This window comes from Orcinus orca, chromosome 1 (assembly GCF_937001465.1).
Source record: "Orcinus orca chromosome 1, mOrcOrc1.1, whole genome shotgun sequence".
Taxonomy (NCBI): Eukaryota; Metazoa; Chordata; class Mammalia; order Artiodactyla; family Delphinidae; genus Orcinus; species Orcinus orca.
In genome coordinates, this window is record NC_064559.1 from 188,336,600 (window position 1) to 188,359,848 (window position 23,249).

Below are 23,249 nucleotides of genomic sequence, written 5' to 3' on the forward strand. Positions count from 1 at the left end.
CCACTTAGCTACTTTCCTCATCTTCAACTAAAGTATCTTTATCTCTGATAAACCTTCCCCTTTACTTACCTCTTTTCTTATAGGTTGGGTGTCCTCTTTTGGTGCTACCATCATTTGGTACACATCTTTATTGAAGCATTCGGCTCTCAGTATTGGAGTTAAATATTTACTTTTTCCTTCACCATTGGGTGCTAGTAATCTGTTTCAAAACAGATTCTTGGGCTTAAGTCCAGACCTACTGAATCAAAATATCCAGTGATGAGGTGGAGTTTATGTATGTTTTAAAAACAACTCCCGGGTTATCTTCATGTCCACCTCGGTTAAGAACTGCTGTGATGGTTCTTCTTATAGAATCTTTCAGCCTTACATCTCTAGCCCCTGGCAAATAGTATGTACGTATAAATGATGAATGAATACATTATGTCATCAGGGCTTGCTGAAGAGACTTACTGAGTAGAGTATTTTATTTTGAAGAGTCATTTTGAATTGTTGAGGTGTAAGATGTAACAGAATGTAGGGTCTTGGGCCTGAAGATAAGGAGCCAGTAAGCATTTATTGGAGAGTTGTATTAAGGAACTTTTAAAGTAATTCCTATCAACTCTGCTTTTATGCTTTTTTTGGTGGGGGGTGGGTATAGGGAGAGGAGAGTTCTTGAAACCATATCAGAGTTAGGCAAACAGAAGCGGCTGTAGGAACAAGGTTTACTTTCCTTAATTTGTAAAACACTGAAACTTTGTTCATAGTCACATCATGTATTGGGAAACTGCCATATTGTTGCAACCTAATACATTTTCAAAGTTCGTTCCTTTTCTCAGAAGGGAATATTATCTACTAGGATAGTTCAAGAAAGATAGTATCCTAATGAAGATAGAATGAGGGTTGTAATTTACCCCTGTATTGTCAATGGTTAACTGCTCTTAAGAATAGTGACTCATTTTTCCTGTTTGAAGCTTTTTAACAGTTGCTGTCTGGGTTTAAGGTTTCCGTTGGGACATAGTATAAAGTACAGTGTGAATATTAAATTGCAAAATTTTTGTTCTATATTTTGGTTATGGATTTTGTTCTAAAGTAAAGCAGCTTTATTGAGATATCATTCACACACCATACAGTTCACCCATTTAAAATGTACTGATCAGTGGGTTTCAGTATATTCAGTGTTGTGCAGTCATCACCACAATCAAAGGGAACGTTTTTCATCACCCCAAAAGAAAACCTGTACCCATTACTAGTCACTTTCCACTTCCGTCATTACCCCCCCATCCCTGGGCAATCAATAATCTACTTTTTTAAAAAAATTATTTATTTATTTTTTGGCTGTGCTCTGGGTCTTCGTTGTGCTGCGCGGTTCTTCTTTGTGTGGTTCGTGGGCTTAGTTGCCCCGCGGCATGTGGGATCTTAGTTCCCTGACCAGGGATTGAACCTGAGTCCCCTGCATTGGAAGGTGGATTGTTAACCACTGGACCACCAGGGAAGTCCCCAATAATCTACTTTCTGTCTAAAATGTAAACTGTTTGATAGTACATGATTGTTCTAAAAAATGTCAATAATTTGTTTTTTAGAGTTAACTACTTTTAACAGTTTGGTTCATTTTCTTCCAGACTTTTTCTGTGCATATATAAACAGATATATGAATGCATTGTAGTTTTAAACTAAATGGGATCATTCGCTCTCTCTCTCTCAACATATTACATGCAAACATAGCCCAGGCACACACACGCTGCATGGTAGTCTTTTCCTCCTTCATACATTGTGGTCATCCTTTTTTTTTTTTTTTTTTTTTTTGGTGGTCATCCTTTTAGGTCAGTAAATACGTCTATATATATATTTTTTAAGGGCCATAGTATATGGAAGTACAATAATTTGACTGATTTATCCCAGTTTGATGGACTTTTAGGTTGTTTTCAGCTTTTGACATTCTAAACAATGCTGTAGTAAACAATACTGCAGTTATATTTTTGTATTAGAATATATTTGGAGAAGTGAAAGTGACAGATCAAACAAAAGAGTATGTTTAAAATTTTGATACATAGTTCCACATTGTTTTCCAGATAGATTGTAGCAATTTAAAGTTCCACCAACACCTTATGAGTATTCTTTTTTTTATTTTTTGTGGTACATGGGCCTCTCACTGTTGGGGCCTCTCCCCTTGTGGAGCACAGGCCCCGGACACACAGGCTCAGTGGCCATGGCTCACGGGCCCAGCCGCTCCGCGGCATGTGGGATCCTCCCTGACCGGGGCACGAACCCGTGTCCCCTGCATCGGCAGGCGGACTCGCAACAACTGCACCACCAGGGAAGCCCAAAATGCACCCATTTTAAATGAATAATTTGTTAAGTTTTGAAATATCAAAGTATTCACCTGTGAAACCATCACTACAATCATGATAGTGACAGTTCCCATCTTCTGCAAGTTTTGTTGGCCCTTTGTAATTCCTCCCAGCAGCAACCACTGATCTGCTTTTTGCCTAGGTCTGGGCTTTTATTTGTTGTATTTTAATGGTATTTGGAATGATATTAAAGCAATTTTTGTTATTTCTAGAATCACAGGCATGCCCCATCCCCCAAGGTTTTGACTTGCAGTTCCATTTGCTTGAGTGCTCCTGTCTCAGATGTCTATGAAAGTTGCTCCTTTACCTCCTTCCAGTCCTTTGCTTAAATGTTACCTTCTCAGTGAGGCTTTCTGTGAACATTATTTTAATTGCAACTCTGTCTCCCTTCCCTGATTTAATTTTCTTAATAGCCTTCATTTGCCATTTTGTAATTTGCTGTCCCTACTTTCCAAACTGTTTACGGTGAGGATTTATTGTTTTTAGAGTTCAAAATTTCCTAAAAGCCATTATTTTTAATGTAGGAAATAAAAACATGTTTTGATTTTTTTAAATCCAATTTCAAATATTATTCTACAGCACCCACAGTCTCCAAGTTAAAACCTAATAAATTTGTTATACCTGAAGTACCTCTCAACCCCAAGAGGGAAAACTTCCATGGTTCATGATCTCACAGTAATACAAACAGGGTAAGAAACTAAAGATAGTAGCTGTTCTCAAAAAAGAGCAAATGAAGGTTTACTATTTGCATAACATTAGGTGGAATTCTGTAAAGAATTAAACAAACCACACAAAATACATACCAGTGTATATAATATTAAAAGTTTGTTAAGCTCTGCCTCCTCCCTTGTATTCTGTCTCTTGGTTAAGAATCACTGATATCTTGATTAGTACATCTTTAGCTTTTTTTTTAATTCAGAAGAGATAGAATTCTATTAAAATATTTTCTCCCACAGATACAGTTTTGGATTTATGTATTATGTTCTCTCTCAGGCTCATGAAGTCCAGAATGAGCTATTTGATGTGTTTGGTAGCTGCCCTCTTTAATTATGTTGCAGTGATTTATCTGGATAGACTTACTCATTGAGAATTCCTGTTCCCTTACATACTACAAACAATAGAATGTTGAAACAAAGGAGGAGTGAGGGTTAGCTTCCAGGCTGCTGAATGGAGGAAGACATTTACTAGGTTCCCCGGGCAGAAGACCTTTTAGATAAGGGAGCTCCTATCTCCTATGCCAACTATTTACATTGTAACTGTAATAACTGTTCAAACTTGAGAAATGTTAGATTAATAATATAGATCACCTTTGTTACCACACTAGAGTTTATTTCGGTTACCTCTAGAAATATATCAACTACTTTTGCAGATATGTTAAAACAAGAGTCATTTCTGTTGGTGATGAATGTAATTTTGTTTCTTAATATTGTAAGTGAACTAAGGACTCTTTCCATGGCCTAATTCCATACTCTGTATCCTAATAAACAGTGATTTAAAAATCAAATACAATGTTTTTTTCCCTCCATTAAAAATAATGACTTGTAAGTATTTTTGAATTCTAAAAATCAGTAAATGCTCATTGTAAACATTTCGGAAAGTATAGATAATTATAAAATTATAAAAATAAAAACACCCTAGAAACAAACGAAAACCCAACCAACCCCCAACTATAATTCAATCTTAAGAATCTGTTAGTTTACCTTTTGTAACATGTCCATCTAGTGTTTTTATTCAAAACTTAAAAAAATGTAAATCATTGCATCTCTAATAACAAGGATAATAATTTCTTGAGCTGTGCTTTTTTAAAAGTTTGATGGGAAGTATGAGTTTTTATTAATCATTTCTCTGTTTTGGTTAACCATTAACGAGAGGTTAGAACTAAATTTATGGCTCATTTATAATAAGTATATAGGACTTAATTGCATACAGTTTATAAAGTAGGCTCTTCATTTTCCCTTTGCCTTAATTTTCTCACTAGTGGAAGTTATATGATTTTCTAAGTCACTCGAAATCTTTTGTGAAACAATTGAGATAAAATAAAAACATTTCTGTGATTATAGTTTTCTATCTTTTTTTGGGGGGGTCTAACATATCAAAATTTTTTTTACGATAGATTATTTCCATAGATAATTTTAAGGTTATACCACATTCTACTCTGTGTAGTGACCTCATTCTTTTCTGTAATAATGTCTTAATATTGATCATTTAGGTTTCTAATTTTTACTAATGTTGGTAGTGTTGTAATGAACATTTTTGTTTATCAATACTTGTAGTTTAGATTATTTTCTTCACCTCTGTTCTTAGAATGGGAATAATACTGTTAGTCTTTATAATGCTATATTCTACCTCTTGTGTAATTATTTTTTCCCTCATTTTTAAGATATAATTTTGCATACAGTGAAATTCACTAATATTTTAGCATATACACTTCTGTAGATTTTGACAAATGCGTATATCCTTGTAATCACCACAGTCGAGTTATAAACTTTTTTTTTTTTAACAAACGTTTATTCTTAAATGTACAATGGGTTCCAAGACAACGCTTGATTCTAGCTGTAGGTGGCAGAGATGTGATGGCAGGGAATCCAGATGTTTAATTCAGATGTTTAAACAGGAATGGAATTAAGGATCATCATTGCTTCAGGCACAAGGAACATTACTTTTTGCCAGACTTCTTAATTCCACCTGTGGCCAGGAGGCCTTTCCCGTGGCCTTGCTCCTCTTTGTTTCTGCTTGAATGCCTTACCTTTCTTGTCCATCTCCTTGGCTTGCTTCTTGGGCTGCTTCAGGGGCTTCTTCTTGCCACCTTTGCAGCCCGACATGGCACCTGCCGCCCCTTCCCCAGACCCTGCCACCGGATGCCAAGATACAAAAGTTTTCACGCTTCCCCAGATTCTCTGGAGCCCCTTCATAGTCAGCTCTTACCTCCATTCCCAGCAACTGGTAACCACTAATCCGTTTTTTGTCCCTATAGTTTTGTCTTTTCCAAAATGTCATATATATATATATATATATATATATATATATATATATATATATATACTGTAAGTGTATGTAGCTTTTGAATCTGGTTTCTTTCACTTAGCATACTACATTTGAGAATCCATGTTATATATAACAATAAATGGATCCTTTTAATTAGTAGTATCCCATTAAATAGTTGTATGACAGTTTATCCATTTTTGTGTGCTTAATTTTAATTGTCTTGGTTGGCTGGAGTGCTTGATACAGTCATTGCTTGAAAGGTGACGTGTGGGTGGCGTATTTTATTACTTCTTTTGTATATTGTGTTCTTATAGCCTTTATACATGAAAGACAATTGTGTCAGGACATAAAAATCTTCGGGCCATTGATGGTAGATCTCATTTTATTGTCTTTGGCGGGTAGTGTTTTAGAGAACCAAGGGTAAGTTCTATTTTTTTTTGAATTCTCCAAATTTAGGGTAGTTTGGTCAGGATGTGATTTTTGTGTGCTATGTGGGTGAGAGCTGCATAGTTTTGTAGCTTGAGAAAGGTTCCTTTGGTTGTATATTTGATTCTTTTAGTTTTCGTGCTTGGGAACCATCATTTTAAGTCGTGTCTTCGTTGTTTCTTCATAGCAGTCATCTTTCTTTAAATTAAAATTTTGACTTAGTTATTTGTTGATTCCTGCAGTTGTAAGAAATAATACAGAGAGATCCTTTGTATACGTTCCTCTATTTCCCCATTTTACAGTATAACCTTTGTAGGTAACATTGTGTAGTATAGCATCACAGCTAGGTTATTGACGTTAAAATCCATCCAGTCCTATTCACATCTCCAGTTTTACTTGTACTCATTTGGGGGTGTGTGTGTGTGTGTGTGTGTGTGTATACGAAGTTCAATATAATTTTACCATCTGTATAGGTTCATATACTTAACCACCACAAAGTACTGAATAGTTCCAAAACAACAAGGGACCCTTGAGTAGCCCTTTTTACACACCCCCTTTCCCTTTGCAGGGGTTGGGGGGGCCTCCCCCCAACCACTAATCTATCCTATTCTCCATTTCTACAATTTTGTCATTTCAAAAAAGTCATATAAATGGAGTCATACCATACATATAGCCTTTGGTGGGGACTGGCCTTTTTTGCTATGCATACTTTTCTGGAGTCTCATCCAACTTGTTGCCTGTGGTAGGCCATTCCTTTTTATTGCTGCATAGTGTGCATGGTGCAGATGCACCATAGTTTGTTTAACCCGTTGAAGGACATCTGGGCTGATTCCAGTTTTTAGTTATTGTAAATGAAGCTGCTGTGAACATTCATGTGCAGGTTTTTGTGTGAACATCAGATAAAAGCCGAGGAGTCCAATTGCTAGGTAATAATGGTAGTTGCATGTCTAGTTTATAAAGAAACGGCCGAGTTGTTTTCTGGACCAGTAATGTTTGAATAATACAATTTTTCTGTGCGCTCAACGGCATTTGGTGGTATTACTGTTTTTTATTTTAGCCATTCTGATACATACGTAATGATATCTCATTGTGGTTTTAATCTGTATTTCCCTGATGGCTAATGGTGTTCAACTTCTTCTAATATGTGAGCAGCTATCTTTATTTTTTAATATGGTTTTTAATTCTTGTCTTAGTTTTATTGGGTTGGCCAAAAAGTGCCTTCGGCTTTTAAGTAGAAATGAAAGACACGTTTTTCATTTTCACCAAGAACTTTGTTGAACAACGTATTCACCCTTTTGTTCCACTACCTTCTGCCATTTTTCAGACAACTTCATAATTCCATCTTACCACAACTTTTTATCTTTTTGAGCAAAGAACTGTTCCAGGTGCTCCATTAAGAGGATTTTGTAAAGACCTAAATAAATGGAAATCCAGAGGTGAAATGTCTGGTGAATACAGCGGATGAATCAGAACTTCCCAGCCAAGCTGTAACAGTTTTTGCCTGGTCATCAAAGAAACATGCGGTCTTTTGTTATCCTGATGGAAGATTATGCGTTTTCTGTTGACTAATTCTGGATGCTTTTCATCGAGTGCTGCTTTCAGTTGGTCTAATTGGGAGCAGTACTTGTTGGAATTAATCGTTTGGTTTTCTGGAAGGAGCTCATAATAGAGGACTCGCTTCCAATCCCACCATATGCACAACATCACTGTCTTTGGATGAAGACCGGCCTTTGGTGTGGTTGTTGGTGGTTTATTTTGCTTGCCCTGTGATCTCTTCCGTTCCACATTATTGTACAGTATCCACTCTTCATTGCCCGTCACAATTTGTTTTAAAAACAGAACATTTTCGTTATGTTTCAGTAGAGAATTGTATGCGGAAATATGGTCAAGAAGGTTTCTTTGGCTTAACTTATGTGGAACCCAAAGATCAAAGCGATTCACATAACCAAGGTAGTGCAAATGATTTTCAACGCTTGATTTGGGTATCTTGAGTATGTCGGCTATTTCCTGAGTGGTATAACGTTGATTGTTCTCAGTTAATGTTTCGATTTGATCACTATCAACTTCAACTGGTCTACCCGACTGTGGAGCATCGTCCAGCAAGAAATCTCCAGCACAAAACTTTGCAAACCACTTTTTAAAAATTAATTAATTAATTAAGTTTTGGCTGCGTTGGGTCTTCGTTGCTGCGTGCAGGCTTTCTCTAGTTCTGGTGAGTGGGGGTTACTCTTAGTTAAGGTGTGCGGGCTTCTCATTGCGGTGGCTTCTCTTGTTGCAGAGCACGGGCTCTAGGCGCATGGGTTTCAGTAGTTGTGGCCCGCGGGCACAGTAGTTGTGGCTCGCGGGCTCTAGAGCGCAGGCTCAGTAGTTGTGGCGCCTGGGCTTAGTTGCTCCGCGGCATGTGGCATCTTCCCGGACCAGGGCTTGAACCCGTGTTCCCTGCATTGGCAGGTGGATTCTTAACCACTGCACCACCAGGGAAGCCCCTCAAACCACTTAAAAAAAAAAATTATTTGACTGTGTTGGGTCTTAGTTGCAGCATGCAGGATCTTTGTTGAAGCATGTGGGATCTTTCATTGAGGTGCGTGCGGGCTCCAGAGCGCACGGGCTCGGTAGTTGTGGCTTGCGGCCTCAGTAGTTGTGGTTCTCGGGCTTAGTTGCCCCGTGGCACATGGGATCTTAGTTCCCTGACCAGGGATTGAACCCGAGTCCCCTGCATTGGAAGGCGGATTCTTAACCACTGGACCACCAGGGAAATCCCGCAAACCACTTTTGACACTTTTGATCAGTCACAGCCCTTGCTCCATACACTGTGTGATCTTCTTTTGCGTTTCAGTTGCATTTTTACCTTTCTTGAAATAACAAAGCATAGTATGCTGAATATGTTGCTTTTTTCTTCCAGCTTCAGTATGAAAATGGCTACACAAAAATTCACCAATTTTGATAAGTCTTTTTTTTTTTTTTCTTTTTTGCGGTACGCGGGCCTCTCACTGTTGTGGCCTCTCCTGTTGTGGAGCACAGTCTCCGGACGCGCAGACTCAGCGGCCATGGCTCAGGGGCCCAGCCGCTCTGCAGCATGTGGGATCTTCCCGAGCTGGGGCACGGACCCTTGTCCCCTGCATCGGCAGGCGGACTCTCAACCACTGCACCACCAGGGAAGCCCGATAAGTCTTTTTTTAAATGCACGCTGATATGACAGCTGTCACATGCAATCTAACAAAATTGTTTCGAATGAAGTTAAAGACAGCTAAGTGGTACTAGAGCCATCTTACAGAAAAACCGAATGAACCTTTTGGCCAACCCAATATGTGATCTTAATTATTAATAAAAGTACTAAATTCTGTTTGATATGTTTCCCTGTGTTCCCTTTATCCAATAACATTTGTGGAAGCTCCATTTATAAGTTTGATAAGAGAGCTTTGCTTAGTTTTTGGATCAGCGTTAACTTAGCACACATTCCCTTGTAAACATTTTAGGAATGGCTTATTTTTAAACCAGGTTTGGCAAACTATGGCCTCCCTGCCAAATCTAGCTTGCTGCCTGTTTATGTATGGCTCTTGAGCTAAGAATGGTTTTTACATTTTTAAATGTGTAGTTGAAAATAAAAACAAAGAATACCTGACAAAGACGCTTTGCGGGCTACCCACAACTACTGAGCCCAAACACCCTGGGGCCTGCGCACCACAACTAGAGAAGAGAAAACATGCGCACCACAACTAGAGAAGAGAAAACATGCGCACCACAACTAGAGAAGAGAAAACATGCACTCCACAATTAGAGAGAAGCCTGCGCACCACAGTGGACCACCAGGGAAGTCCCAGCCTGTATTATTTGTTATTTGACATGTTACAGAAAGTGTTTGCCATCTCCTATTTTTATTTATTAAAAAAAGATTTATTTTATTTTTAAAAATTTATTTATTTTTATTTATTATTTTTGGCTGTGTTTGGTCTTCGTTGCTGCACGCAGGCTTTCTCTAGTTGTGGGGAATGGGGGCTACTCTTAGTTGCGGTGCGCGGGCTTGTCTTGTTGCTGAGCACGGGCTCTAGAGGATGGGCTTCAGTAGATGCAGCGCATGGGCTCAGTAGTTGTGGTTGGTGGGCTCTAGAGCGCAGGCTCAGTAGTTGAGGTGCATGGGCTTAGTTGCTCTGCGGCATGTGGGATCTTCCCAGAGCAGGGCTCGAACCTGTGTCCCCTGCATTGGCAGGCATTCTTAGCCACTGCATCACCAGGGAAGCCTCTCCTATTTTTAAATAACAGCTTTACTAAGATATTATTCACATACCATAAAGTTTACCCTTAAGTTTACAATTTGGTGGTTTTTAGTGTTTTTATAGTGCTATGCAACCATCGTGCTTTCTAACACTAGAACATTTTTAGCACTCCCAAAAGAAACCCTGTACTCATTAGTAGTCATTGTCAATTTCCCCCTTTCCTAAGTCCCTGGCAAACAAAAACCTATTCTTGTCTCTCTACATTTGTTTGTTTTGGACATTTCATATAAATGGAATCATATAACATGTGGCCTTTTGTGTCTGGCTTCTTTCACTTAGCATGTTTTTAAGGTTCATGCACATTGTAGCATGTATCAGTACTTCGTATGGCAGCTTGCAGGATCTTAGTTCCCCACCAAGGATTAAACTGGTTAAGAATCTTCCTTCCAATACAGGGCACGCGAGTTCGATCCCTGGTGGGGGAACTAAGATCCCACATGCCACAGGGGAACTAAGATCCCACATGCCACAGGGCAACTAAGCCCGCGAGCCACAACTGCTGAGCCCAAACACCCTGGGGCCTGCGCACCACAACTAGAGAAGAGAAAACATGCGCACCACAACTAGAGAAGAGAAAACACGCACTCCACAATTAGAGAGAAGCCTGCGCACCACAATGAAGAGCCCATGCGCTGCAACAAAAAAATCCCACATGCCTCAACGAAGATCCTGCATGCCACAACTAAGACCCGATGCAGCCAAATAAATAAGTAAATAAATAAATAAATAAAGTAAAATAAAAATTTATTTTTAAAAAAGTGGTTTGAAAAAGTTTAAATACAGCAGGAATTATTAAATACAGCATATATTCATTTACAGAATTTTATGTAGCTACTTAAAACATTTTTTAAAGTCTTAGAGAATACGTTTATGTGTAAGGATTCTATAATAGGCCACAAATCTACATACATAAAATGATATGTGTATATTTCCATATAGAGACATACACAAAATAAGACTGGAAGGTAATATACTCAAATGTTAACCTAAAACTTCATCAGTAGTTTCTACGTTTTCTATAATGTCAATGAAAAAAAATCAGAAAGAAGCTTCTGAAACTAAATTTAACATTTATGAAGTCTTTAATATATTATTACCTTTCAAACCAATAATCCTCTTCTAGAAACATCTTAATCAACTAAAATAAAGAATAAGCTTGGGCTTCCCTGGTGGCGCAGTGGTTGAGAGTCTTCTGCCGATGCAGGGGACACGGGTTTGTGCCCCGGTCCGGGAAGATCCCACATGCTGCGGAGCGACTAGGCCCGTGAGCCATGGCCACTGAGCCTGCGCGTCCGGAGCCTGTGCTCCGCAGCGGGAGAGGCCACAACAGTGAGAGGCCCGCATACCGCAAAAAAAAAAAAAGAGTAAGCTTTATAAGCAAAGGTGCTTATTGTGCACTTTTAAAAAATATTTTGCTATTTTTTTCTTATTTTTTAATTTTTTTGGCCATGTGGCATCTTAGTTCCCCAACCAGGGTTCAGACCTGCGCCCCCTGCATTGGAAGCGCAGCATCTTAACTACTGGACCACCAGGGAAGTCCCTCAAACCACTTTTCACATCACAGTGCCACGATGAAGATATTCGATAACAAATCTTTGCCCATATTTCTGGTTATTTGCTTAGGCTAAATTCCTAGAAGTAGAATTACTGGATCAAAAGGCATGAACGTTTATAAAACTTGATGCATATTGTCAAATTTCTTTCTTGAAAAGCTCGAAAAAGCATGACAATGTGTTCTTTTAAACAAGATAAGAATCATTTTAAAGAAGCTGGCTGTGGAAGTCATGTTTCTGCTATTTTGTCACTCCGAAGATTGAGGGTAATTTCTCACGTTACAAATATTTGTATGTAATGCCTGTCATGTTTTTAATACTGTGGGGTTTACTTTTAGGGAGATAAGACAAACTGCCATGGCACTATTGCTAAAGTGCAGTTTTGCTACTTAGTAGATGTTATTTCAGTAGTTGAGAAGGCAGTAAGACAGCTGTATCATGGTCTTTGAACTTCATTGTAAATTTCTCCACTCCTAGTCTGTCGAAAAGGGAGAACAGATTAACTAGAGAAGCAGGCTTTATATAAGTAGTCGCCCTCTCACCCCCGAATCAATCCGCAGAGACTACCACTGTAGGCATGCCTTGTAGTTGATAGTTCTTCCACTTACTTTTCACAATTGTTGTTTTCACTGGTAGTCTAAGTTGTACATCTATTAAAAAATATTCACTGTCTTACAATTTGTAGAAAATTTATATCAGTGGCTGTGGAGGCCCATAATTTGTTTTCTTTCACAGACTGTTCTTATGGTAAAAATTCTTACAAGCCTTTTATGCCTACTATTACATGTCCATTAGAGAGCACAGGGATGACAAAGTGAATCTCAAAAAATTTAATATTAGTAAAAGTTTGGAAAAGCAAATTCTGTGTCTTTTTTTGTGGACAAATATTTGTTATTTTCACATTATTTACATAGATTCTTACACTGTGCTGGTAAGATTCCAATGATGGCAAATATATTAAATTTGGTTTCATTGTTTGAAAAGAGCCTGATACACATTTGCCACAACTCGATTTAAGAACTTCTGGTGAACATTCTTGATTTAGTTTTTTTGCTTTTTCCATATGTCATCTTTTGAGATTGGTATTTCAGAATGAAACTTTTACTGCTAATGAAGACCCTTGATGTATCCTCTATTTGCAAATAACCATTTTTTGTTGTAAGTGTGATCTATAATAGTAGTTGTGTAGGAGTCTCTTTCATGCTTTTGGAATTTGTTCTTTTGGAAGTCAGGAGTATACCATTCAGACAGATTGCTACAGGTAGTAGTTTCCAGACAAGTGGAGATAAGATTTATCATCATCTTAAGTTTTACACTTATTAGGTTCTTCCATATCAATTAGACAGTTTCTCTCTCCAGTTAAAATGTCCTTGCTCTCCTTACTGATTTCAGCTTGATCATGATTGGTGAAATTAAGATGAAGACCGTCAGAACCAGCAATTGTGAGGTTTTTGTAGTTAAAGGTCACTAGTATCATAGGCTTTATTAACTGCTTCTGAAAATATTATTTATTCTTTTTACTTTATAAATTGTTTTCTTTTATGTTTATGAAGTGCTGACATTTCCGTGAGGTGTATGTATTATGGTAGTATGGTAGCAAATCAATTTTGGTAACTTACAGTTTATCACTTGGGTCTGTTAACTATCCTAGCTGAATGCCATCAACACATTATATAATTTGGAACTTCAATGGTATTTAATTGCTAAAGGTAGTAGCAGTTTTTTTTAAATAAATTTGTTTACTTATTTACTTTTGGCTGCGTTAGGTCTTAATTGCTGCTCACAGGCTTTCTGTAGTTGTGCCGAGCAGGGGCTCCTCCTCGTTGTGGTGCCTGGGCTTCTCATTGCAGTGGCTTCTCTTGTTGCGGAGCATGGTCTCAAGGCATGCAGGCTTCAGTAGTTGTGGCATGCGGGCTCAGCAGTTGTGGCTAGCGGGCTCTAGAGCGCAGGCTCAGTAGTTGTGGCGCGCAGGCTTAGTTGCTCCATGGCATGTGGGATCTTCCCGGACCAGGGCTTGAACCCATGTACCCTGCATTGGCAGGCGGATTCCTTTTTTTTTTTTGCGGTACGCGGGCCCTCTCACTGTTGTGGCCTCTCCCGTTGTGGAACACAGGCTCCGGACGCGCAGGCTCAGTGGCCATGGCTCACGGGCCTAGCTGCTTTGCGGCATGTGGGATCTTCCCGGACCGGGGCACGAACCCGTGTCCCCTGCATCGACAGGCGGACTATCAACCACTGCGCCACCAGGGAAGCCCGGCAGGCGGATTCTTAACCACTGCGTCACTAAGGAAGTCCAAGGTAGTAGTAGTTTTTAATGATACATAATAATAAAAAAAAATGGAAGTTCAGCCTAATCCTGGCTGCTGTGGTGACTTCATTTTCCTCCTGTATAAAAATAATGTAGGGCTTCCCTGGTGGCACAGTGGTTAAGAGTCTGCCTGCCAATGCCGGGGGGACGCGGGTTCGGGCCCTGGTCCGGGAGGACTCCACGTGCTGCGGAGCAGCTGAGCCCCTATGGCGCAGCTGCTGACCCCGCGTGCCACAACTGCTGAAGCCGGTGCCCCTGGAGCCCGTGCTCCGCAACGGGAGAGGCCACCGCGTTGGGAAGCCCACTCACCACGGCGAGGAGTGGCCTCCGCTCGCTGCAACTGGAGAGAACCCACGAGCAGTGTCGAAGACCCAACATGCAACCAAAAATAAAATAAACAAATAAATAAATAGAATTAGAAAAAAAACCAGTGTAGTAATCAGTTTCCAGAACAACAGCTGTTTAAGCCAGGTGTCCTGGAGCCCTTGTGCTTATCTTTGATGAGAACAGAAAGAAGTGCTAGTAAAGGGGATAGAGAGCTGAATTTGAATTCCACTTCTGATCTTTATCTGCTATATGACTTTAGACAGATCATGCCTCTGAACCTTGATCCTCATCTATAAAATGGAATAATGTCTATTTTGCAGTACAGTGCCTTGAAAACTCAGCAAATGCTGGTATTTAGTGTTGCTATTAACAGTGAATAAATAAGATCACGTAGTAGGGTTTGCCTCCTCCTAAGCTTAAAGAGTAGTCTTTTGTTTTTTCCCAGTAATCAAGAAGAATGTTGATTTATTTATATTTTATTAGAGGAATGTGATAACTTTTTGCTTTTCTCACAAAATGGGGATAAGAGTACCTGCATTTTCAAATTGTTACGAATATTAAAGAGATCATACAGCATATAAAGATTTTTATAGGACAGGACCTGGCACAAAGTAAGTCTCAGTAAATATTCGTTGTTGTTATTATTTATAATACAGATACAAGAAAGCAGAAGATGGTGTAGAACAGACTTATTAAATGTTTTTCCATTAATGATTAAATTCAGATTAGGTTAATCCTCGTATTCCATTTCTTCTTCTCATTGTTCAAGTTTCTCCTGCATTTGCTGGCTTTTTCTCTCTGGTATCCCCTTCCTGTAATGGTTCTTGGCACCAGCTCTTCTGCTTGTATTGTTCTGGATCTGTGTTAGTGAAATGGAGCCATCGTGATCTAGGCTTGCCTTTGCAAAAAATCCTCCAGGGGAACAAAGGTGTGGAGGAGAAAAATGCCTGAGAACTGAGATTCAGTGGTTGAGGAAATAAATATTCTAGTAAAGGCAGTTTTAGTCTCAAGGTATAGAAGTCTTTTCTGCTTGGCAAAAATTCAGGGCATTAAATGAAGGAACACCAGGGATTCTCTCTGAACCCCAGAGCAGGAAATATATACGTGGGCCTCCTGGGCACTAGGAGGCTTTTCTGTTTCCATAGGGGTTCCATAGTGTCTTGTCTCTGATTTTTTTCAGCACATTCTTTCTCTTCTTTGTGTTGACCATCTACTGCTTATTCACCGGGTTATACTTGACCCAAAATGACAGCTACAACTGCCAAGTGTTTAGGGAATTTCACTTTATCTCTCCATTGCTATCTGGCCTGAATGCTAAGGAGAAGTATCTGATTAGGTCAGTTTATCACTTCTCTTCAGGTACTAGGGGTTTGGCCATTTAGGAGAATACTTTTGTTATAGTTGTTTGTGGCCAGAGGTGGTGGGAATCACAAAGTTGCCCTTTCTAGGCAGGTGTCTTGAAATAGGTCTGTTACAGAAAATATTCAAAAAAGTGTTGCTTTGTTGAACTTTATTTTTCCAAGTGCACTACATAGCTCTGATTACTGTTTTAAAATATAGACTTCCAGTGTGATTTCATAAATACCAACTTAGTGGTACCTATTGTGTTTGAGTTTGGTTCTTGTATACAATCAACAGAGAAGTGGCCAAATTAGCTCAAGTGAGGGGACTTTCATTGTAAAGACACCCTGAGCAGTTAAGTGACAGCAATCCAAGGGCAGGAATGCTAGTAAAGTAAGGCCAAGAACTGAGCCAGAATGCTGTCAAAAGTTGCTTCTTTTTTAGGTCTTTTATATTGGACTGCATGGACCACCATGGTACCCGCTTTGTTCTTTGAGATTTAATGTTCAGTAATATATATCTGCTTGAAAATCTGATAAATGTAATTTGTTACATATTTGGATCATTAACTCCTTAAATTTGGATTCCTTTATACCCAAGTCTGAGTTTCAGTGGGTTTTTTTTTTTCCTTGACTGCGATGTTGGCTGGCCAAAAGACAAAAATCTGAATAGAGAAGTAGGAGGAGAACCAGGAGATCATAGTGGTATGGAAGTCAGGGAATGAAGGAATTTGAGAAGGTGACTTTATTGAGATGTTTTTTTTTTTCTTATGAGAACGGAAAAAACATGAGCTTGAACTAGTGATGATTTTTATTTTTATATGTTGGAAGTTTCTGAATGGATTAGAATGGAAGTTTCTCTGAATTGAGGATTAGCTGGGAATTGAGAAGAGAGAAAAATGGTTGTACTTTGAAATGCTAAGTTTTAGAAAGTAAGTTAGACGTTTGTGTGATCTGGGTACTTCTAATATTGATTATGAAAATGCTGACCTATATAGAGAGAGGCTCACCTCCCTGGAATGACCAAAACCTACCCTTTGCTAACCGAGGATAGGGAAAGAAGAGATGGATGTATGGGGACATTTCAGTAACTTAAAGAGAATAACCTGTGAGATGGATATAGTTGAATAAATGCCTACTAGGTATTGGACATGTCTCATTTAATATATTTTTTAATGAATTTATTTATTTATGGCTGCATTGGGTCCTCGTTGCTGCGCGCGGGCTTTCTCTAGTTGCGGTGAGTGGGGGCTACTCTTTGTTGCGATGCGCGGGCTTCTCATTGCGGTGACTTCTCATTGTGGTGGCTTCTCTTGTTGTGGAGCATGGGCCTAGGCACGTGGGCTTCAGTAGTTGTGGCTTGTGGGCTCTAGAGCGCAGGCTCAGTAGTTGCAGTGCACCGGCTTAGTTGCTCCGTGGCATGTGGGATCTTCCTGGACCAGGGCTCGAGCCCGTGTCCCCTGCATTGGCAGGAGGATTCTCAACTACTGTGCCACCAGGGAAGTCCCTCATTTAGTCTTCATAGTAAACGTATAAAGTAGCCAGTGTTATCTCAGTTTTACAGATGGAAATAGTGAAGTGTATATCATTCATTGATTCTGATAAGTGTATGGGATGTTGGGTATGGTAAGTAGGGCTTCTCAAGGAATGCACTTTAGAATATCATTCTTAATGATTTGTAAAGTGATGCTTTTGCGTAATTTTTCAAATGTGATGTATAGTTCCGGGTTTATCTGTTTTGATTTTATAACTTCCTATGCGGTAAAACACCAACTTAATTTGCAAAATTATGATTCTAGTTAGGACAAGGTCTATGTTAGAAGAAGACTACAGGTGTTGAGGCTTACAAAAGGAAGTTCTGGTATCTGGGAAATGGAAAGGAAACTCAGAAGCTAGGTCATTTGTACAGATGATATTCTTGGGTGGGATGAAGTGAGGAAATATGAGGTAGGTCAGACACTAACGTGGTTTTCTCACTTTGCCTCTTCAGTAAAGGGAGTAAGAGATGCTTTTATGGGGTGGGGCCTCAGTAGAGAAAGTCCTGGATGGGTGTGAGATGGGCAGCTGTCAAGTAGCCCACAGAGAAAAATAGGAAATAGTTTTGTGAAACCAGAGGTGATAGGTTATTTAGTGGAAGGCAGGAAGCCTTACAGACATTTAGCAAAAGTGAAGATGGAATTAGTAAGTCGTAGTAGAAATTAACATTAACCCTTCACTCAAATTGAATACTAGAGAAAGAGGGGGAGGTGTCGAGTACAAGAACTTGAAAAGATAGTTCTGTCCTGATGGGAGCATTTTCTTTGATTATAATTTACAGCCAGCTTTTCTCCTTTATGATAGAAAAGGTTTCTGTTACCTGCCCAAGAAGTTTCTTACAGTCGTCTGTTTTCATCATTTGGTTTTTCTTGATTCCTGAGCGTCTTCTTCTGATCATTAGTTTTGTTTCCTAGGAAGAATTTTGTTGAGAGTCTGCCTGGTGTTGATGACCATATCAGGTATAGCTCCCATTATAAACAATAAGTTCCTGACTAGTTAAAAACACTTTTGTGAGAGTGACTTGGTTTATCTTGTCTACTCAACTGTGGGTAAATGGTTTAAAATGGAGTTTCTGTACTAGCAAAGGCTCCATTCTCGTTGTCTATAGGAGGTAGGAGGAGTAGTGGTTCACCTTGTATGTGGGGCAGAGAGAGACACACCCTGGAAGAGGGAGAGCTGGAGGAGGTGAACAGAGAGCTGAAGATAAAGAGAGGGTGAGGAGACCTGAGAGGGTGAGCGAGCCAGCAAATAAAACGTGGTAGGAGAGAGAATGACGGGTGGGTGGGAAGGCAGTATAGAAAGGGATGGAAATTGCTGTGAGGGAAGGATGGGCAAATTTTGAAGGTAGGGGGAGGAGACAGTGGAAAGCAAAGGCAAGAAGACCAAGAGAGCTGACTCATCAAAGCCCACAGCAAAAGCTGTGAAGGCAGTTCTATCTGGGGGTGGAAACTTCCTGTGGCTGCCCTGGAGGCAGCTTGATAACATAGAAAGGACATTGCACTTTGAATTGGAACATCTGGATTTAGATCCTGGAAATGCCATCTAAACACTCTTCCCTACTCAACAGTGGTTGGGGAAGGCATTTCTGTGAGGCTCAGTTCTAATCTCTCAAATGGGAATAATTACTGTGAGATTGTTGTAATGATTACATAAATATGCATATTGCATGTTCTCTGCCTTCCCTTACCATTCCTACTTTATTTTTTTCATTTTTGTAGCCACTCCTACTTTTTTCTTGGGAAATATAAATAGAATTCCAACATTCTTGGTTAAAACTATTTGTAGGTTTTTGGATTTTCAAGAAACGCCTAGCATCTAGTTAAATGCATGTTTAGATTCCACAGCAAAAGCTAGATGTAGAACTTTATGTGTTTAATTTACATGCTTTGTAAATGTTAACTCTGGCCTGAAGGTTCAAAATGATTTTATCTGACGTTTGTAGAGTTTAGCTAAGATGCTGTCCTCATCTCCCCTCCCCTCCTTTACCACCTGTAGTTTAGGAGCTTATTCAGTGTGCTTACTGAAATAATGTAAACGCCTTGTACTGTGAGCCTAGCTTCTGTTTCAAGGCCCTTTGAAACTGTTTTACCACAGTAACAGGCCTTATCTCTATGTCTTTGTTCTCATATGGCTTAAATTTAGTGTCATTTTGAATTTTATAAATTTACATTTTTGTCAAGCATCCCAAAGCTGTTACATCTTAGTGACACGATGTATCATTTGTAGCATAGTGTCAGCTCTGGGTTTTGAAAATGTGTAATTTAAAACAACGCGACCCGGGCTTCCCTGGTGGTGCAGTGATTATGAATCCGCCTTCAGATTCGAACCCTGGTCCAGGAAGATCCCACATGCCGTGGAGCAACTAAGCCTGAGCACCACAGCTACTGAGCCTGTGCTCTAGAGCCCGCGTGCCACAACTACTGAGCCTGTGCTCCTAGAGCCCGTGCTCTGCAAAAAGAGAAGACACTGCAATGAGAAGCCCGCGCTGCAACGAAGAGTAGCCTCCACTCGCCACAACTAGAGAAAGCCCATGCACAGCAAAGAAGACCCAACACAGCGAACAAAATAAAATAAATAAATTAAAAAAAAATAAAACAATGCGACTGTATTTTTATGTGGTGACAGTTCAGTCAAATTAAGATTATTGGGGTGGTATTCAGTCAGCATGTTAATAAAATCCTTAAATTGGTTCCCCCAGCTGTATTCAGGTTCGTGCTCCATACTCTACCCTCTCCCTGCCTGTCCCTAGTTTGACTCTCTTTGCATTTATCCACTGCTAGAAATTGTTCACATACATTTGGAGGTAGTGATGATTGGATGAGGGGGTTTGAGAAAGTCCTGCTTCAGACAATCAGCAGTCTTTCTCAGGTAGGCAGAATAGCTTTCCTCTTTATATTACTCAGCCATAAAAAGAAATGAAATTGAGTTATTTGTAGTGATGTGGATGGACCTAGAGTCTGTCATACAGAGTGAAGTAAGTCAGAAAGAAAAACAAATACCGTATGCTAACGCATATATATGGAATCTAAAGAAAAAAAATGGTTCTGAAGAACCTAGGGCAGGACAGGAATAAAGACACAGATGTAGAGAATGGACTTGAGGACATGGGGAGGGGGAAGGGTAAGCTGGGACGAAGTGAGAGAGTAGCATGGACATATATACACTACCAAATGTAAAATAGATAGCTAGTGGGAAGCAGTCGTGTAGCACAGGGAGATCAGCTCTGTGCTTTGTGACCACCTAGAGGGGTGGGATAGGGAGTGTGGAAGGGAGATGCAAGAGGGAGTAGATATGGGGATATATGTATATGTATAGCTGATTCACTTTGTTACAAAGCAGAAACTAACACACCATTGTAAGGCCATTATACTCTAATAAAGGTGTTAAAAAAAGAAAAAGAATAACTTTCCTCTTTAATAAACAAGGGACATTACTCTAGCCTCAGGCAGCAAAGGTGACTTGTTGCTCATAACTGAGAGGACCAGTAGACTGTTGGACAGTAAAGGGTTTTTGAATTATGACTGTTTTGCATAATCTATTCCACACTTCATTCTTGCTCTTAAATATTACCTTGTAGTAATGACCTTGGAGATGAGTTAATTGAAGTCTAGAAAGATTGTTATGATGTGGGTAGTACATTTAATGATAAGTAAAGTTTGAAGAGATCATTGTGATATGTGCTATTTTTTATTTCTTCTGGTTTTCAGATACTAGGAGCCCCCAGAGATATTCCAATATGGAGAAATGTTGGGGGCACTCCATTATATAGTTTGTAGCGCCTTTCAACCTGAGGTTTATCAAAGAAATACTGGCTTGGATCAAATGAATCCCCTAATTTGTACTTAACTGTTTTCACAAGGACTGTGGTCTGAGTCAGTTTTCATAAGGACTGTGGTCTTTGAGTCAGTAGCAAGGTTTAGGTCACATAATCATCTACATACATTATTGCTTTTCAACATGTTGATCTTTACTTATTAAGTCAAAATGTATGAAATACAGCTACAGTAATTCTCTCCCTCTCTTTTTTAAAGACTCTGCTTCCTTATTTATTTATCTATCTATTTATTTATTTGGCTGCGTTGGGTCTTAGTTGCAGCACGCGGGCTCAGTAGTAGCAGCATGTGGGCTCTCTAGTTGTGGCGTGTGGGCTCTAGAGCACGCAGGCTTAGTTGCCCCCATGGCATGTGGGATCTTAGTTCCCCAACCAGGGATCGAACCCGCATCCCCTGCATTGGAAGGTGGATTCTTAACCTCTGGATCACCAGGGAAGTCCCTACTGTAATTCTTGTGTGATGGAATTTGCTTTTTCTTTTTCTGCATTATGTGTTTTTCATGTTTGAAAACAAAAGGGAATGGGAGGGGAGAAAGCAGGGGTCATTGCTGAACGCTGATGGTTAAAGGTAAGTGAATGTTTAATCTCAGTCACTTGATTATTGTTATTGTCTTGTCAATATCTGAAAGTAAACATAGAAAAGCTTTTCAGTTGTGTTAATGTGTATGTAAAATTCAAGATGCTAACTTGGAATTATTCCCTCCTCTATTCTAAACAATAGGTACGTTCTATGGATGAGCTGAATCACGATTTTCAAGCACTTGCTCTGGAGGGAAGAGCGATGGGAGAGGTAAGTGAATTGGTGTGCCAGAAAAGTGGGCCTGTTTTTAAGAGAAGGTTGGAGCTGTCTTTCATCAAATGTGTCCGAATCTAGTCTCCAGAAGTATGTGCTTGCTTTTCCTTGTTGCCATCCTCATGATAGGAGTGGGATATTGCAGAATTTTGCCAAAACAATCTCATTATAAGAAGAATGTTAACTTTAGCCTAATGTCTTAAAAATAAAACAAAACCAAAATGTGAGCACAAATTAATATTATCTTAAACAGTCAGTTGTAAATTGAGGTGTTAAAATTTTACAAAATAGTTTTATATGCATAAAATGTCCTTAACCTTTGGCTCATTTTCCAGTTGTTAGGTTCTTTTGCAGTGGAAGGGAGTTTTAGATTGGATGCTAGTCAGAATATGTTGATAACCTATTTTTAGAGCAGTGTTATTTTTGAGGAAGTTGTTTAGACTTCCAATGTGAAGAGGGAATTGTTAGATTTCTGGTGAAATAATTCCAGAAGGTTGAGGCCTGAGCCAGTCATCCCTTATGTAGATAGAATTTAGAAATAAGAATTTTGGTTTGTTTGTAATGTTTAAAATTTGCAGAAACAAAATTTACCATCCATTATATTGATAGTGAAGATTGCCATAATTCTAAAAGAAAGAGGAATATAAATCAAGTATAGCAGGTTTCTGGTGCTTCTAGATGTTGACAATAAGAGTGTATTGGTGATAGGTAGAACATACAGGTTGAATTAATGGCTGAAGATGTCACAGGTTCACAAACTGGGGGCATTTGCTTGTGATTTTTTTTGTTCTGGGGAAGTAGCCTTAGGTTTTTTCTTCTGTTTTATATTTTGTATATCTAATATTTAAAAGCCCCCATATCTATTTTAATGTTTTAAAGGAGGGAGAATAGCTGTATTCTGGATTCTCTTTTATACTGTTCATTAAATACATTTGTTCTTTGATTTAGCCAATATTCTTTGATCCAGGCACTGCTCTAGGTTCCAAGGACTCAAAATTAAGATAATTTCCTGATTTATAACAAATATTCATTTACTACCATTGTGGCTGGGCATTAGTTAAAGTCTTTGTGTTTTAATCCTAAGATTCTTGCTTCCTTGGTTATAAGATTTTGTTTCCAACTTTTCAGAATCATCTTGTGGTCAGAGTCGAGTGTCCTATTATCTTGGGTTCATGGGGTTTTGGCCTGTTTTTGTGTTTCCTCTAGACCTTGAAGAACAGATTGGTAGGTGTTCTTATGTTTCCTGTGCCTGCCTAATATTAATGAAACAGTGCACATCAATAAACCCTATCTGGTTATTGAGTAAGTGATTTTCTTACTAAATTTCTGGAGCACAGTTTGAACAGAAAGTTAACAGATGTGTCATATTAATTATAGATGGGGAAACTGCATTCATCTGCTTCCGCACTCCTGTGGTTCTAACCTGGTCCACTCTAAGCCCAGTCTTTTAAAATTAGTTACACAGTATAAAAATAATGCCCTGTTACTGTTTTGTAACACTTCATAATCTTTAAAGACTTAACTTAATTGAAGAAGAGTGAACAGAAA

The 23,249-nt window shown here is 39.2% G+C and overlaps 1 protein-coding gene across 21 annotated transcripts in view; it reads left to right on the plus strand.

The window, feature by feature from the left end:
• PUM1 (pumilio RNA binding family member 1) overlaps positions 1-23,249 on the plus strand; it is a 127,804-nt gene that overhangs the window by 14,536 nt on the left and 90,019 nt on the right. For all 21 annotated transcript variants that reach the window (XM_033422339.2, XM_033422345.2, XM_033422341.2 and 18 more), the window contains one exon: positions 21,630-21,698. In XM_033422339.2, coding sequence (XP_033278230.1) covers positions 21,630-21,698 — 69 coding nt within the window. The remainder of the gene's footprint in view (positions 1-21,629; positions 21,699-23,249) is intronic.